Below are 17,117 nucleotides of genomic sequence, written 5' to 3'. Positions count from 1 at the left end.
CGTCACTTTTCAAAAGGAACATTCTTTACGAAGAGAGCCCGAGATGATAAACCTTGGACTAGGATTCAGGCATCTGGGTTCTAAACTCAGTTCTGCCATTAACTCTCTGTATCAACAAAGGCAAACTTTCCTTTTCACCTCAAATTTCGTATAAAAAGATCCAAGTTCTGGACCAGTTGTTCCATAAGTATTATTACAGCCTACTGGGTCACGAAATTACCAAGTGTGCAAGAAACTCATTTAACCTTATATCCACAATTCAAGAGTAGTTTGGTCGGACGCAAAACAGAAGGTAACAGACGGTAAAAGAATTTTATTTAAAAATAGAATGCTGTATGAGTCTCCAAAAGAAAAGGAAACTATAAACTACCTTGTTTTCTACAATTAATCATAGTTCTCCCTCTAAATGATAGTAATTATGAACAAGGTGCATTAACAAGGGCGGGGCTCTTTCCCACAAGCTTTTAGGGAACCACCCACTTCCCAAAGAGGTGTAACTGCTTCCTCCTTGCCCTCCTTAGCCAAGAAACTTGAAAGATTAGGGTTTATATTGTCTTTGTTTTTTTTTTTTCTTTCACTTGGGTGGGGATGGCGGTAGTCATCTGACAAACATATCCTATAAACACCATTATCTGCAACAACAAGTCTCCAGAAAGTCTAAAAATAATCTAAGTTGTTAGGGTAATAAGTGTTTTTAAAACAGTTCGGGCTATTAAAACAAGGTAACCCTGTGTGTGATTAGCGTTTGCCAACTATCAAGGGTTCCCTTCCCCAAATTATCCGCCCTCCCGCGTCTGTAGAGGCGATGCCTCGCCCTCCACTAGAGCATCGCGCCAGGGCCGGAGGGAGAGTCCCCAAGGGCTCCCAGGAGAGGGAAGGCCGGGCAACCCAGGCCTCCAGACGCCGCCACCCCTCGCCCCTCACCAATGACGATGCGCAGGTGCTTGAGGCGGGTCAGCGCGTCCTTCTTGGTGTCCAGCACCTTCTGGGTGGACTTCTTCACGTCCCCGTGCGGCTTCTTGGAGAACATCCTGCCGCCGCCACGGCCGACTCCGGCCCCCTCCCGGCCAGGTCACAGCGGCGGAAAGTGGAGGGAGTGGGCGGGGAGGAGACTAGTGCGAGCGGCTCATTCACTCCCCAGCCTTGCGGGCCCCGGCGCGGCCGACTCCTCCCAGACCAAGGCCAGGGCCGCCACCTCCACCCGACTGGCGCGGCGTCTGCAAGGCACCTTCGCCTCTAGCTCCAATATGGCGGCTCCCCTCTTCCAGTTCTGCACTGAGGGACGGAGACCCGGGCGAGTCGCCCGCCGCCGCCGCCGCTTCCTCCGGCCGCCGCTCGCCGCCACAGGCCGGGGCCGGGCACCCAGGACCCGTAGCCGCAGAGGAGCGGCTGTCGGCGGCAGCGGCAGCACTCTCTCTCCCTGAGGCCCCCTTAAGGTTAAATCTTCTTTAGCAGCCGCCAAGGAGACGGAGTGTGGTGATGGGGTTTCACGACTTTGCCGTCGGTGGCGAATGGTCCCCGTGGCAACCACCTTCTGACGTCAAGAGTTCTTGACGTCACGCCAGCGTGAGATCACCCGTGGCATTACCTTCCTTTAGTTTCCTGTGTAAGTAGACAGAGGAGTAGCCTGAGGGAGTCAGGGAAGGGAAATCCTGCGTGCGCCTTTGAAAGCAGTGTCTCCTAGCCAAGCCCCCAGAGTAGTCTGTTTTTAAAGGTCCTCCGCCTGTCCCCGCTATTTACTATGTAACTTAAGAACATAGCTCCAGAACATCAGAGTAGTTGTGCAGTGTAGTTTAGACGCCATTTCTGAAGGCTTTGTAACACCCCTTAATTTCCTTAATTTGAATTTTGTATAAAGAATTTTTGTTTATATGGCAAAGTGATGATTAATAATTTACTGTAGTTTCAAGATTCGTGGTAGTACATCCTCTTGGTTAAAATTGTCTTGCACAAATGAGTTCTCCCAAAAGCTTGTTGTAGTAGAAAGAAAAATTACAGGGAAAAGAAATCTGGAGAGCTGTAAGGGTTAATTTTCTTCATCTGTAAAGAGTTCACAAATCCAGGAGAAAATTGCTAAAGCACAAGTAGAAAAGTTAGTAGAAAACATGAAACAAGTATTACAGAAGTATGTGCTCAACTAACACATGTGAAAAATGTTCACACGTGGGTAATTTTTAAAAATCAGATTAAAACAACATATATTTAAACAATTTAAACAGCTTTTATTGACGTTTGCTTGATATACAGTAAACTGCACATTTTCAAAATGTGCAGTTTGGTAAGTTGGATATTTGCATATGACGATGAAAACTTAAGCAGTCAAAATAGTGAACATACCCATCAGCCCCCAAATGGTCCTCTTGCCCTTTTGTAATCCCTCCCTCCCACTGCCCCCAGCCTGGTCTTTGGCCAAACACTGATTTGCTTTGTCACCTGGAATTTGCATTTTCTAAAGTTTAATGGAAGTGTATGCTTATAGTATACTCTTGTCTGATTTCTTACACTCAATATAACTTGACTGTAATTGTATAATTTTAAAATAATGTAACATTTCATCGGCCAAACTAGGAGTTTAAGTTAGTCATCTTACAGCAGGTGAAGGCAGCAGCAGACAACCCTATTGCTTACTAGAAAGAAGCAGTAATGACTACAAAAGTTGGTATTGTGTATCAAGACACTTTAAAATGTTTATATATACTTCGATTCATTAGTTTCACTTTTAGGACCCTATTCTAAACTATCAGAAATGGGGAAATATTTATATAAACATATTAAAGCGTGATTTATAACACTGAAAGATTGGAAACAATGAATGTCCATTAAGAGATAAAACATCCAGTAGGTGGAATGTCACGGAACCATGAAAATTATTAATATGAAGACTTTTTAATGACACAGAAAATACTCAAGACACTATTAAATGAAAAAGCAATACAATGCTGAAGATATTATCAAAACTATGAGAGAAGCTATGCATGTAAAGTGTAGTTAGAAAAAAAGTCAAAAAGCCTCCAAAATTGTGATTATAGCTGCAAAGTAAAATCACAGGTGAATTTAATTATTTTCTTTACATTTTTGCTTAGCTTTTTTAAACTAAAAGTCATATATTGCTGTCATGATTTAACAAGTCTATTTAAAGAAAATTAAGAAAATCTAATGTACTAATTTTAAACTCACAAAACAAATTAAGATGTATGTGTAGGAATAGAAACTCCTTAAAAATAAAGCCTTTTTTGAAAAATTTATGATATGTCTTACTGTGGTACAGAATAAATATTTGTTTATATTTAAATTATGTTTACATTAAAATGGTTTCTTTTGCTAGTATAAGAGTCATCCAACCCCATGATTCTGACTATCACTTATTTGGTGATTTTAGACACTTATGTCCCTATTAGTAACCCAAGTCTCCTTTCTGAGCTTCCACAAGCTACTCAAATTCAGTATATGCAAAACAACACTCATGATCTTTGTCCTCTCCACTCCCAAACCTGATCCTCCTTCGTTAAATATCTTCACTGGTACTACCACTATTAGCTCAGATTTTCAATCCAGTTGTTTCATCTTAAGGCTTCTTCTTTGTCATCTAGTCAGTTACCAACACCTGATGAGTCTACTTAAGTATTTCTTGATTTAGTCCTTTTCTCTCCTTTATCACCACCTTTGTTCAGGCTCAGGGCTTCACCATCTCTAGACATGTGTGCTAGCAAAGGCAGGGGTTTCCTCCCTACCCCCACATCTTAGTAAGATTCGAGTACCCATTCCTTTTTAAGTAAATTTTAAGAGTAAAAAAAGATGCCCAATGGTCTTGCAATCAGTCCCTGAATATCTGTATTAATGAGGAAAAGATGTGGCATGGATAAATCAAGACATTACTTTTTCTTTTTTTTTTTTGGTATACATATTTGCTTAAGGATATATTTTATAGCCAGGAAATGCACAGCACTTTGGATCAAAGAACAAAACCCATATTGAGGAAAGTCTATAAACATGTCCAGATTTTATGCCTTGCTCCCACTTCATAGTGATTATAACCAGTCTCTAAGTTTGTTAAGATGATGCAGGAAAAGCAGACCTAGACTCTTGCTCTTTCTAAACTTATTGAAGTGGAATTTTTAAAAAAGTAATTAGCCACATTGATTGTGGTGGATCTCTGCTAGCTTGCCTACCATCTGGTAACATACCCAGATTTTTCTTTGGAAAGCCACCCCTCTCTTGGTCTCATCTGATACGCTGCTGCACTGCCCCCTTTAGACTTTGGTATTCTAGCACTCGGCAAAGTGTGTTAGGGATCGGCACATGACCAATTCAGCCTAATAAAACTCTCTCCTACAACTACTGCAAAAAAGAAGTTCTTTTTTCTAAGATGAAGGCCTGGAACTGCTAGGAATCAACAGGTGAAAAGAATCTGCTGAGGACAAGGCCAATACTCTTGAGAACAGAGGGGATCGTTAAGTAGAGAGTAAGTCTTGAATTACTTGGGCTTTTGGATCCGAAGTGCCTGAAGTACCATGGCCTTTTCTATTTCCCAGGTCAACAAAGTCCTTCTTTTGCTTTAGCCAATTTCACTTTGGTTTCATTCACTTGCAATAGGAAAAGTTCCTGACTTAGACATTTTAAAGATACTCTGCTAGGCTGAATAGGGAGTAGAAATCTTAAAGGAAAAAAAAAAAAAAACTGCTTGAAAGCAAGACTACACCCCTCTTCTGAAGTCCTCCAGTGCTTTTTCTCTACCATGACACTCACCTTACTCTATGTTATAGTCATTCTATGCTTCATCTCCATTATATTAAGCTGTAATCTGTCTTTAAGGCAGGTTTTAAAAATTTTTCCTATGTTGCATAATTCCAGGCTCCAAGAGTTGCTTTTCCTCTGTCTTCTCTCTCTCTGCTCTCTCTAGTGCTACCTGGCATGAGGTAGGCATCCAATACATATTTATAGAAAGAATAAGTAAACACTAGGCACTCAGTAAATGCTTACTGAATTTATGCAAAGATAATAGTTGCAGTTTCCACTGAGGATGATGGAAAGAGGACTAAGGAAGGAGAAACAGTGCTCAGCAGGGGCAGACCAGTATGTAAGCAAAGTCAATCTTTGATTATTTTTCAGGTTTCAATTCACAGGGAAATGTGTTCTATGCTTTCCTTAGGGTTTGAGGTGGAATTTTTTTTCCCATCTTTTATGTTGATCTATTTCAACTATGAAGCTTCAAATAGCTATTAAAGCTTTAAAAGATGAGAAAGTTGTACATGATTGAGACAAGAATAAAGATGCAAGGAATAGGGGAAAAGAAAAGTCTTTATTAAATGTTTCCATGATTTATCCATGAAAATGAACATAAGTTGTGGTCCCCAGAGACTCAAGCAGAAAGATAAATTTGGAGGCTATATTTTGGGCAATTCATTCTGTCCCAAATGTATTACTAAGAATATTTCGCATACCATTTCTGTGTTTGTTTTGTATATATTTTCTCTATTTGCTATATCATATCCCAGTTTTTTTTCTTGCTGCAAAGAGAAAGGCTTCTAAGCAGAGCTATATGTTTTCTGTGAAATTAATCTTGCTTTCCTTCCCTATTATTGTGGTTTTTTAAATCCTCTTTCCCTCTTTGTACCTCATACAAACATGGCTATGCAAAGAAAAACACTTTCCTCTGCAAAGAAAAATTCAGGATGTCCTATTACATTGATGGAGTCACCAAAAGAATCTGCAATAGCTGAAAAAAATCTGTAAAATTCTGAATGGTATAAATTGAAATTGCTTGGAAAATTTCTCATATAAAATAAGAGTAAGTCTGCTTGTTTGCAAAACTGTTTTCCTGACCCATATCAATAGCCCTGTCTAAAATACAATGAAATACTTGATTAGCATAGAAAAATTTTTAAATTCAGCTAGGAGAGCTTAAGACCTACCCCAACATGTTAAAAAAAAAACACCCCAATGTGTTGCTTAATAGTAGTTTATTTCAATGACAATATATCCTTTTTTTAAGTTTACAAAAATTATTCATTTCCCACATGCATAGCTTGTATCATGAAAGTTACAGAGCTTGTTTTGAGGAAACATTATGATTCAGTGGAAAGATGAATTATTCAAGGGATTTGGGTTCTAGTTCCTCTCAGCATCAGTTTTCTCATTAGGAAAGACAAGATAAGGTGTGCTCTCAGTGATTTGTGAAATTCAGGAAATAATAGTGTTTTCAGCCACGATCTTTAGAGTTAGGTAGATCTGAGCTGGACCTTTCATTTCAGGATTTACTTTATCAGGGATCTCTGGTGTATAGTTTAATCTCTCTAAGCCTCATTTTCTTCATACGTAAACCATATCAGTAATTGTGATAATCAGGTAAGAAGTGGTATTGAAAGTTACTTCTACAATGGCTGACATATAATGTTACTTCCCTTTCATTTCCTTGATAGACTTTTAGTGGAGCAACTTGTGTAATTGTTTAAAAATTTGCAACCCCACTATCCTATATCCCATCTTCTTGCAAAATGCCCAGTACAAAATGCTCTCAATAAATACCTGTTGAAGGGAAGAATGAGTGTCAGTCCCCTTCCCTTTCTCTTGCAGGTCACTCAGTAAATGATTGATGAATGAATGAAATAATTTTAGAAAACAAAAAATGTAACATATCATTAATAATAATTATATGGCTGGCACACCTGAGGAAAAAGGAAACACCATAACACCGTAGCAAAACAAGCTGGCACAAATGTAATTTAGAGATAGCATGCCCAATCCACTGCCTGATTTTCTCTTTAAAAGCTCTCCCCATTGGAGACATATTTATTTTGAAAAGGCAAACCTAGAAAATTATCTTTATAATACCACTTGTGAAAACTAGACTTCAAACTTAAGTTTAAAATCATGAGCATCCCAAGAAAAATATGTCATCATCAAACTCCCATATGCGAACATTACATTACTATTTTTTTTATAAAGTCAGGTTTATTCAAATTGAAGAGAACTTTAAAAACTGTTTTTAATGGGCTTTATTTCTGTAAATCAGTTTTAGGTTCACAGATGCTCCTTGCCCCCACATGTGCACAGCCTCACCCATTTAGCAATATCCCCCATGAAAATGGTACATTTGTTACAACTAGTGAGCCTACACTGACATATCCTTGTCACCTAAAGACCATAGTTTACATTAGGGTTCACTTTTGGTGATACACATTTTATGGACTTGGACAAATGTATAATGACATTTTTCCACTATTATAATATCAAATGGAGTATTTTCACTGCCATAAAAATCCTTTGCGTTTCTTCTATTCATCCCTCTCTCTAACCCCTGGCAACCAGTGATCTTTTTATTGAACAGACTCATTTTTTAAAACATTTACAGGAAAATTAGGCCAATAGTATAAAGACTTCTCATGTGCTCAACTGCTAGTATGGTATATTTATTACAATTAATAAACCAATAAGGGGTTTCCCTGGGGTCCAGTGGTTAAGCATGCACTTTCTAGTGCAGGGGATGGGGGTTCAATCCCTGATCAGGGAACTAAGATTCCACATGCCTGGTGGCAGCTAAGCCCTTGGGCTGCAATGAAGACCCAGTGCAGCCAAAAAATTAAAATGATATGTTATCATTATTAATGACATTCCACAGTTTTATTTTTTATCCGATGTCCTTTTTCCAGTCTGTGATCTTATCCAGGATACCTTATTACATTTAGTTATTATTTCTCCTTAGGCTCCCCTTGGCTGTGATAGTTTCTCATATTTTCCTTGGTTTGATGACTTGAACAGTTTTGAGGCGTACTGGTCAGGTTTATTGAAGGATGCCCCTCTACTGAAATCTGTTAGTTGTTTTTCTCATGATTAGACTAAAGTTGTGGGTTTGGGGGAGGAAGATCACAGAGGTAAGGCCATTTTCATCACATCGTATCAATGGTAAGTACCATCAACCTGACCTCCACTGTTGATGTTGACCTAGATCACCTGACTGAAGTACTGGCAGCTTTCTCCAATGTAAATTTTTGTTTTGTTTTGATTTGATTTGTTCTTGGCTTTTCCCTACCATCATCTTCAGAGGAAAATCACTATGTGAGTCATTATTAGTTGACTGCATTTTATTATAAAAGCTGTACATTTTCTTCTATTACTTTAGACATGGCATCTGTTTTAGTTTCACTACTTGTGAATGAGAAGGTTGAAATTTCCAACTGTGTTGCATTAGTAAAAGGAGGAGCAGAATGCTTACCAGCTGAATCCTAATGAGACATGAATGGCAAGGAACTGAAGTTAACACAAAATTAAAAACCAAAAGAAGTGACCAGGAGAGAGACTAATAGTTTTCAAAGCTCTGTGTCTCAGGATCAAAATTACTGAGGGCCTCCAAAGGGCTTCCCAGGTGGCTCAGTTGGTAAAGAATCTGCCTGCAATGTGGAAGGCCTGGGTTTGATCCCTGGGTCCTGACGACCCCCTGGAGGAGGGAATGGTCAACCCACTCCAGTATTCTTGCCTGGAGAATTCCATGGACAGAGGAGCCTGGTGGGCTATGGTCCATGGGGTCATAAAGAGTCAGACATGACTGAACAACTAACACACACACACACAAATAGCTTTTGCTAATCTATAACATTATTAAAATTAAAGCTGAGGAAACTACAAAATTCAGATGAAAGAAATTATGTGTGTGTGTGTGTGTGTGTGTGTGTGTGTGTGTGTGTGTAAGTGGAGAAATGGACTTCCCTGGTGGTGCAATAGAGAGCAATGCACCTGCCAATGCAGGGGACACAGGTTCGATCCCTGGTTCAGAAAGCTCCCACAAGCTGCGGAGCAACTAGGCCCACGTGCCACAACTACAGAGCCCACTATAACTCTAGAGGCACAACGATTGTAGCCGACATGCTCTAGAGCCTGGACTCTGCAATAGGAGAAGCTACCACAATGAGAGGGCTTCCCTGGTGGTTCTGGGGTAAAGAATCCACCTGCAATGCAGGATTCACAGGAGATGCAGGTTTGGTCCTGGGTAGGGAAGATCCCTTGGAGGAGAGCATGGCAACCTAGCCCAGTATTCTTGCCTGGAAAATCCCACGGACAGAGGAGCCTGGTCGGGTACAGTCCATAGGATCGCAAAGAGTCAGACACGACTGAAGTGACTTAGCACACAGCACACACACACAAACACACACCACAGTTAGAAGCCTGAACACCATAATGAAGAGTTGTGATCGCTCATTGCAACTAGAGAAAAGTCCACATGCTGCAATGAAGACCTAGTGCAACCAAAAATAACTGGAGAAATATTTCATGTTCATTGAATGGAGCATTCAGATTTTTAAAGATGTCAGTTCTTCCCAACCTTATCTGAACACAATACCAATCAAAACCCCAGGAAGCTATTTTGTAGATATCAACACACTGATTCTAAAGTTTATGTGGTAAGATAGAAGATCCAGAACAGCCAACCAACACTGAAGAAGAACAAAGTTGCTACCTCCTTATTTGAAAACTCACTTAACAATTGTAATAATCAAGACAAGTGTGGTATTGGTGAAAGAATAGACACAACCATCAATGGAACAGAAATAGAGTCATGCAAATATAGTCAACGGATACTTGACAAAGGAGCAAAGGCAATTCAATGGAGAAAAGATAATCTTTTCAATAAATGTGCTGAAACAAGTGACATCCACATACAGAAAAAAAGGCCTCGATATAGACCTTTCAACTCACAAAAGTTAACTCAAAATGGAGCATTCCTGAAGGTAACTACAAAGCTATAAAACTACTAAAAGAAAATGGGAGAACACCTAGGTGAGCTTTCATTTGGCAGTGGGTTTTTCGATGCAGCACCAACAGCATAATCCATGACAGAAAAAAAAAATGATGTCAGATTTTATTCAAGTTTCTGCTGTAGGAAAGACATGGTTAAAAGAATCACAGGATAACTGACCAACTGGCAGAAAATCTTTGCAAAATAAGTATGTGATAAAGGGCTTGTTTAAAATATACAAAGAACTCTCAAGAAAACAAGTGACCCAATTTAAAAAATGGTGAAAAGACTGAATAGACACCTTGCCAAAGACGATATACAAATGGCACCCAATTTAAAAAATGGTGAAAAGACTGAATAGACACCTTGCCAAAGACGATATACAAATGGCAAACAAGCAAATGAAAAGATGCTCAATATCATTGACCATTAGAGAATTACAGACTCAAACAACAGTAAGATACTACTGCACATATATTAGAATGACTAAAATTCAAAACAATGATGCACTAAATACTGGTGGGAAAGTATTCATTGCTAGTGGGACTGTAAAATGTTACAGCCTGCTTTGGAAGGCAGTTTGGCAGTTTCTTATAAAGTTAAGCATATTCTTATAATATGATCCAGCAGTTACACTCCAAGGTATTTGAAATTGAAAATATGACTGATTTGAAAATATGGCTTCACCAAAATCTGCACACAAATATTTGTGTTATCTTTATTAATAACTCCAAAATTTGAAAGAACCAAGATGTTCTTCAATAGGTGAGTGAATAAAAAACTGTGTTACATCCATACAATGGGATACTATTCATCAGTGAAAAAAAAAGCAAGCCAAGAAAACACATGGATGAATCTTAAATGTGTATTACTAAATAAAAGAAATGTCTGAAAAGGCCACTTACCTTATGATTTTAATTATAGAACATTCTGGAAAAGACAATATGATAGCAACAGTACAAATTAATAGTTGTCAGGAGTTTGGAAAGGAGGGAGAGAAGGTTGAATAGGTAAAGGACAGGTAGTTTTTTAGGGGGTAAAATTATTCTATATGACATGTTAATTGTGGATACTTGATGCATTTATCAATATTCATAGAAACTTATAGAGCCTCTAGTGAACCTTAATACATTCAAATTAAAAGAAATCATTTAGAAGGCTATTGGATCCCAAGTTGGAACACAGAATGTGACAAAATAATTTAACACTATTACATGTATGAGCCAGCTTCACTGAAGAAGGTAGGGAAAACATACTCATTTGAAAATGAAAGAAATCTATAAGACTAAAGACTAAAGAAAATGTATGTAAACACCGTACTTTAGTTGATTAAGTCTTTTTCCCATGAGGGTAGGGCTTAACTCTGATACTGGTATACATGTATACTGAAATTAAATAACTACGTAAGTGGACAGCAGATGGCAGGACCCAAGTTTCTTCCTGTTGGGAGTGGGAGTTTTTCAGATAAGCACAGGGAGGTGGGTAGAATAATCCCTTTGGTAGTGGATTTGAGTTGAAGAGATCACCAGGAACTTGTTTATCTTAATACAGATACAAGCAGTTACATGTGGAAATATTTACAGATAGGTATATGTGGATGGATTAGTAAACACATGTGTATTTCCTTGCTCTGTCAGCTGAGAGGATTTAGAAGCAATGACACCCTAGTAGCAGCAAGCACACCGATAGCCAGATGTTGGCTTTAATACCATTTTCCAATTAAAAAACAACAAAGCTCTTTGGAATAATGTCTGGTTCTAGGACTGGAGCTGATTCTAGGTTTCATTTATACAAGATGCTGCTGCTAAGGCTCTTCAGTCGTGTCCAGACTCTGTGCGACCCCATAGGCAGCCTCCCAGGCTCCTCTGTCCATGGGATTTTCCAGGCAAGAGTACTGGAGTGGGGTGCCATTGCCTTCTCCCATCTACAAGATGAGCCTGGAGCACTTTGTAGTGTCAGAAATAAGGAAATCCATCACACACACACACAAAAATGACAGGAATATATCAACTGAAAGAGCACTCGATAGCAAAAGTTAAGATAATGTGAACAACACAATAAACAAGGTAATCTTAGATTATAACCACAAATATAAACATCCACGAGTCCATATTGATGTAAATAATAATTGAATAAAAGGTAAATGGGGGAGAAGAGACAGATCTCCCATTCAAGAAGATTTTCAAAGAATTTATATAGAGACTCAAGGAGATGGAGAGTAAGTCCCTCGTTCCTAGGTGTGGTCTGCACATTAAGATTTTCTTCCAGAGTACGTACTGAAGGGGCAGAGGGAGTAACTTTACAGTGGAGAAATGACACTCACTCAGCCAGGTGACCAAGGCTAAAATCAGCAGCGAGGTATCACATTGAGGGTATGTATCCTTGGTATAATAGAATGAAAATGGCACTTCTGTGGTTCCTATTTGAAACCTGTAACTTCCATTGAATCGTGAGAAAAACATTAGACAAATCCTAGTTGACCAGTGCTCCTCAAAACTGTTAAGGTCAAAAGCAAGGACAGTCTGAGAAACTATCATAGTCAAGAAGAGCCTAAGGAGAAATGAAAACTAAAGGTAACAAGGAATTCTGATGAGATTCTGGGATACAAAAAGGACATTAGGTAAAAACCAAGGAAACCTGTTAAACTATGTGGTTTAGTTAATGATGTATCACTGTTGGTTCGTTAATTGTAACAAATGTACCATATCATTTGTAAGAAAAGAAAACTGGATGCAGGGCAAATGGGAACATTCCCTGTATTAGTTCAATTTTTCATATAAATTTGAAACTGTTCTAAAAATAAAGTCTCTTAAATCATTAAACCTGAGAAACTGTGAAGCTATTTTAATATGCATAAAATAACAATGATATGCCATTGCAAGATAACATTCATAATTTTTTGAAAAATGTATTTTGAACTGACATATTTATGAAAAATAAAATATCTTTTTTTTTAAAGACAACAAATGTTTTGTGAGAACAAATATATAATTCGAAAAGGGGAATATTTTAATAATTTTTTTCAGATAATTGTGGCCACTCTACTAAAACTAAACTTAGTGAGGGGTAGTTTCATAAATATTAGTTGTAACATGGATTATGAAAGCATATCAATAAACTTTTTGTATTCTTTACATTAAAATCTTGCACTTTAAATGGAACTTTTACCTATGCATAATTTTGTAGCATTATATACTTGCCATTTGGAAAATAATTGTTCACTGAGATATACAGATATTCCAAATGTTAACACATTTCATTAAACAATATAAATATTTTTAAAAATCAAATACATCAGAAAATCCTTTAAGTATTAGAAAGTTGTCATGTTCACCATGGTGAATAAAAGTTTTCTGAATTCCTAATTATCATTTGGAAGCTTGAATTTAACCTTTAGTAACAAATACTGTCAACTGTTTTACTAAAAGTGACAGGCTCACTTTGTTTATTTGATATTTTGTGAAAATATTTGCCAAATATCCAAGCCTGAAAAACTATAGTTTGTCAGTTCTTTCAAATAAAAATGTCATTTCTTGAATCAAGTTGCTAGGTTAGCTTACAACTCAACTGTGCAAGTATTTTTCCTGAAGACCACCACTGTACTTTAGTATGTAGGATTTGCCACAGAAAATATTAAAAATGATGTACTCAGTGCTTTGGTTGATTAGGTTCTAAGTTGTGTCCAAGTCTTTTGCAACCATATGGATTGTAGCCCACCAGGCTCCTCTGTCCATGGGATTTCCCAGGCAAGAATACTGGAGTGAGTTGCCACTTCCTTCTCCAGATCTTCCTGACTCAGATCTTGACCCATGCCTCCTGCATTGACAGGAGGATTCTGTATCACTGAGCCACCAGGGAAGCCCACTCAATGCTTGGGATCGCATAAAGAATAATCTCTCCTGATTCATCTAGGATATTCATAACTGAAATTGGTGATGAAGAATACAATGAATTTTGGTATCGTTTGGTACCACTGCCTTCATGCTAATGTGCCAACCATTTTACTTATCATTGCTTTTGTACCTTCACTTCCAATGTCAATAAATTTTGTAATTTCTTTCTGTTGGAATTTTATACCTTATGATTTAATTTTTTGGGAAAACAGGTAGCATTTACATACAAGTCAAGAAGGAGTAGGAGAATTAGGAATGTAATACACAACATGATAAATATAATTAATTGATGTATGTTATGTATGAAAGTTAGTAAGAGTGTCAATCCTGAGTTCTCATCACAAGAAATTTGTTTCTCTATTTTTAAAATTTTTGTAACTATATTAGATGATGGGTTTATCCTAAACTTGTAATAATCACTTCTTAATGTATGTAAATCAAATCTTTATGTTGCATACCTTAAACTTTTGCAGTGCTGTCAAGGATAGCCCTTCGACTGCAAAGACATCAAACCAGTCAATCCTAGAGGAAATCAGTCCTGAATATTCATTTGGACTGGTGATGAAGCTGAAACTCCAATACTTCGGCCACCTGATGCGAAGAACTGACTCTTCGGAAAAGACCCTGATGCTGGGAAAGATTGAAGGCAGGAGGAGAAGCAGACAACGGAGGATGAGATGGTTGGATGGCATCATTAACTCGATGGATATGAGTTTGAGCAAGCTCCAGGAGTTGGTGATGGACAAGGAAGCCTGGCGTGCTGCAGTCCATGCGGTCGCAAAGAGTCGGACACGGCTGAGCAACTGAACTGAACTGAACAAGGATATCTCAGTAAAACTGGAAAAAAAAAAAAAAAGAAGCAGCATTGGAAGAAACTTTATGATTGGCTAAGGTCAGAAAATGCTGAAAATAGTATTACAACGAATATAGAAGTTCTTAAGCAAAATACATTTTTAATGAGATGTGTTGATGCAAAGACTGGTAACATTATTTAATAGCATCAGGAAATTAATTCAAAGATAGATAAGTAAACTATATTGTATATCCTTTCTCTCATGCCCCATATTTAATCCATTAGTAAGTTTTGTTGATTTTTATCTCCCATTATCTCAAATTTGTCCATTTCTTTTTGCCATACAGCCTCTACTCCTGTCCAAACCACCATTATCTTACCTCAATATCTGATTGATTCTTCCTTTATTACTCAATTCATTTTCCACTAAGCAACGAGTGATGTTTTTTTTAAAAGGTCTGATTTTAAGTTAGTATAATCTTACCACTAATCTAATGGCATCCTTTCGTACAAATTTCCTAATAGCAACCCACTGCATTTAGGATTTAGAAAAAAAATATCCTTATAATCTACCAGGCCCTGAGAGATGTGGCCTTTCTCTAACTTAACCCACCTTGTGCCCTTTGTACCCTTAAACACTGATTGTCCATAGTGATCTCTTAATTCCTCAAACACGAACATGAGAAAGCTCTTTTCTACATCAGGACCTTTACACATCCTGTTCTTTCCGTTTATGATATTCCTCCTTTCCATACAAGCTGTCCTAATGCCAAACTGTCAGATATTAGTTGAAATATTACTATTTTAGAGCGGTCTTACCTGATGCCCACTTCCACAGGTCTCTGTGTTACACTCTCGTAACACCAGTAGAGAACATCCCTTAATTTGCAGAATTAACTGTTTAATATTTACCTCTTTACTTTTCTCTGAGCTCTGTGCAAGCAGACGCTGTTTGTTCTGTTCATCAATGAATCTCCTGAAACCACTGTACTACCTAAAACACAATAAACATTCAATAAATAGCTAATATATAAGTGAATATGAGAGGGGACTTTTGGTAAGAACAGAGAAGAAATTATGATAGGAGATTTTAAAATATTTTATTTGCTTTTCAAATCACACTTTAAAGAAAAAATAATTAGCTGTCTGTTGTGCTCAGAACTCTTTTAACTGAAAGTAAGAATAACCAGAAAAACCACTCCAATAAGAAGAGTAGCTCATTAGGTCATGTAACTGAAAGTCTAAGGCTTAACACTGAACACATGTGGATCCAGGTGCTTAAATTCAATTCCTGATGAGGAATCTTTGCTTTCTCTCTCTTCTCTTCTGTTGCTTCCCATGCCTGCCTCCCTGCTTCCCCAAGTTGCATGTAGAGGAGAAATGGCCCTAGCAAAGCTAGGTTCATAGGCTTCATGGACCTTTTAACTTCTAAAGACGAAAACTCCTTCTCAGTAGCTCCAATAGAAATTCTGTCAATGTTCATCATGGCCTAGGTTGGTCCACGTGTCCATCCCTGGACCAAGAGAATATAATATTCTGATTGGCCACTTGAACCACATGGGAAGAATGAAGCAGAGGGAGTTATTGAAGGGAAAATCAAAGAGCTATTGCTTCAAAAAGGGGATAGATATTGAGGAGGCTAAAAGATTCCCACTGTAACTATACTGAAAAATTATCTGAAGAGGAAAAATACAGATTAAAAATAAAACTGTATGTAAACTGTTTGTCGTTGAGAAAAATCTTAAAAGAGAAAAGAAAAATTTCTCTACTTAAAAAAAATCAGTTATTGACAACAAAAGAACATGATAATATGAGCTATGAGATAGTGGAATAATAACACAAATATGCTAATAGAATATTATCAGGTTTATAGTTGAACTAATCCAAGAACTAATTTCTGCAAATAGACAGTTAATACAGGGATGGGCCCTGTACTGTCAACAGGCTATTTCAAGCACCTTTAAATAGTTTCATTCTTCCCAGGTGAAGGGCATGGCAACCCACTCCTGTATTCTTGCCTGGAGAATCCTATGGATAGAGGACTCCTCCGACCATGAGACCTTTGGTTCACAAAGAAGTGGACACAACTGAAGCAACTTAGTATGCATGCATGTTCATTATCTTGGCTTGGTAAATAGGACTTAATTTAAACTGCAAACATAATATGTAAGATGCCAAGGCCATCATATTGGTGACAGAATCTATTCTTTTTTTCCCCCAGAATCTATTCTTATATTAATAATAATTATAATACTTTTATATTAGGCTTCCCTAGTTTCTCAACTGGTAAAGAAGCTGCCTGCAATGCAGGAGACCCTGGCTCGATCCCTGGATTGAGAAGATCCCCTGGAGAAGGGATTCTTCAACTTCCCCGGTGGCTCAGATGGTAAAGAATCTGCCTGCAATGCTGGAGACCTGGGTTCAGTCCCTGGGTTGGGAAGATCCCCTGGAGAAGGGAATGGATTTTATTAAAAGTAATTGTTAATAATCTTATACTAATAATTGTTAAATGTCATAAGTGAAATAGTTTCATTCTTTCTAAGTGAAAAGTTGTGTGTAAATTGAATAAAATTAGGTATTTTGCTTAAGTAAAAGAACAATTTGGAATGTTTTATAATTTTTTATTTCATTAAGCATTCCCAGATATTCCAAGTTTAGTAAATAACATGTCTTAAAAAGATCAAGTAGTATTATTAGTAGA

General features: G+C 37.7%; 1 protein-coding gene across 6 annotated transcripts in view; it reads right to left on the bottom strand.

The window, feature by feature from the left end:
• Window positions 1-1,485, bottom strand: part of RALGAPA1 (Ral GTPase activating protein catalytic subunit alpha 1) — a 195,892-nt gene extending 194,407 nt beyond the window's left edge. For 3 of the 6 annotated variants that reach the window (XM_020870530.2, XM_070478028.1, XM_020870532.2), the window contains exon 1: window positions 925-1,485. In XM_020870530.2, coding sequence (XP_020726189.2) covers window positions 925-1,030 — 106 coding nt within the window. In that variant the 5' untranslated portion in view covers window positions 1,031-1,485. The remainder of the gene's footprint in view (window positions 1-924) is intronic. The other 3 variants (XM_070478030.1, XM_070478031.1, XM_020870536.2) reach the window with 1 other exon arrangement.
• Window positions 1,486-17,117: the final 15,632 nt, after the last annotated feature.

This window comes from Odocoileus virginianus, chromosome 16, assembly GCF_023699985.2.
Source record: "Odocoileus virginianus isolate 20LAN1187 ecotype Illinois chromosome 16, Ovbor_1.2, whole genome shotgun sequence".
NCBI lineage: Eukaryota > Metazoa > Chordata > Mammalia > Artiodactyla > Cervidae > Odocoileus > Odocoileus virginianus.
The sequence above is the reverse complement of the archived record's forward strand: the minus strand, read 5'-3'. Positions and strand labels throughout refer to the sequence as shown.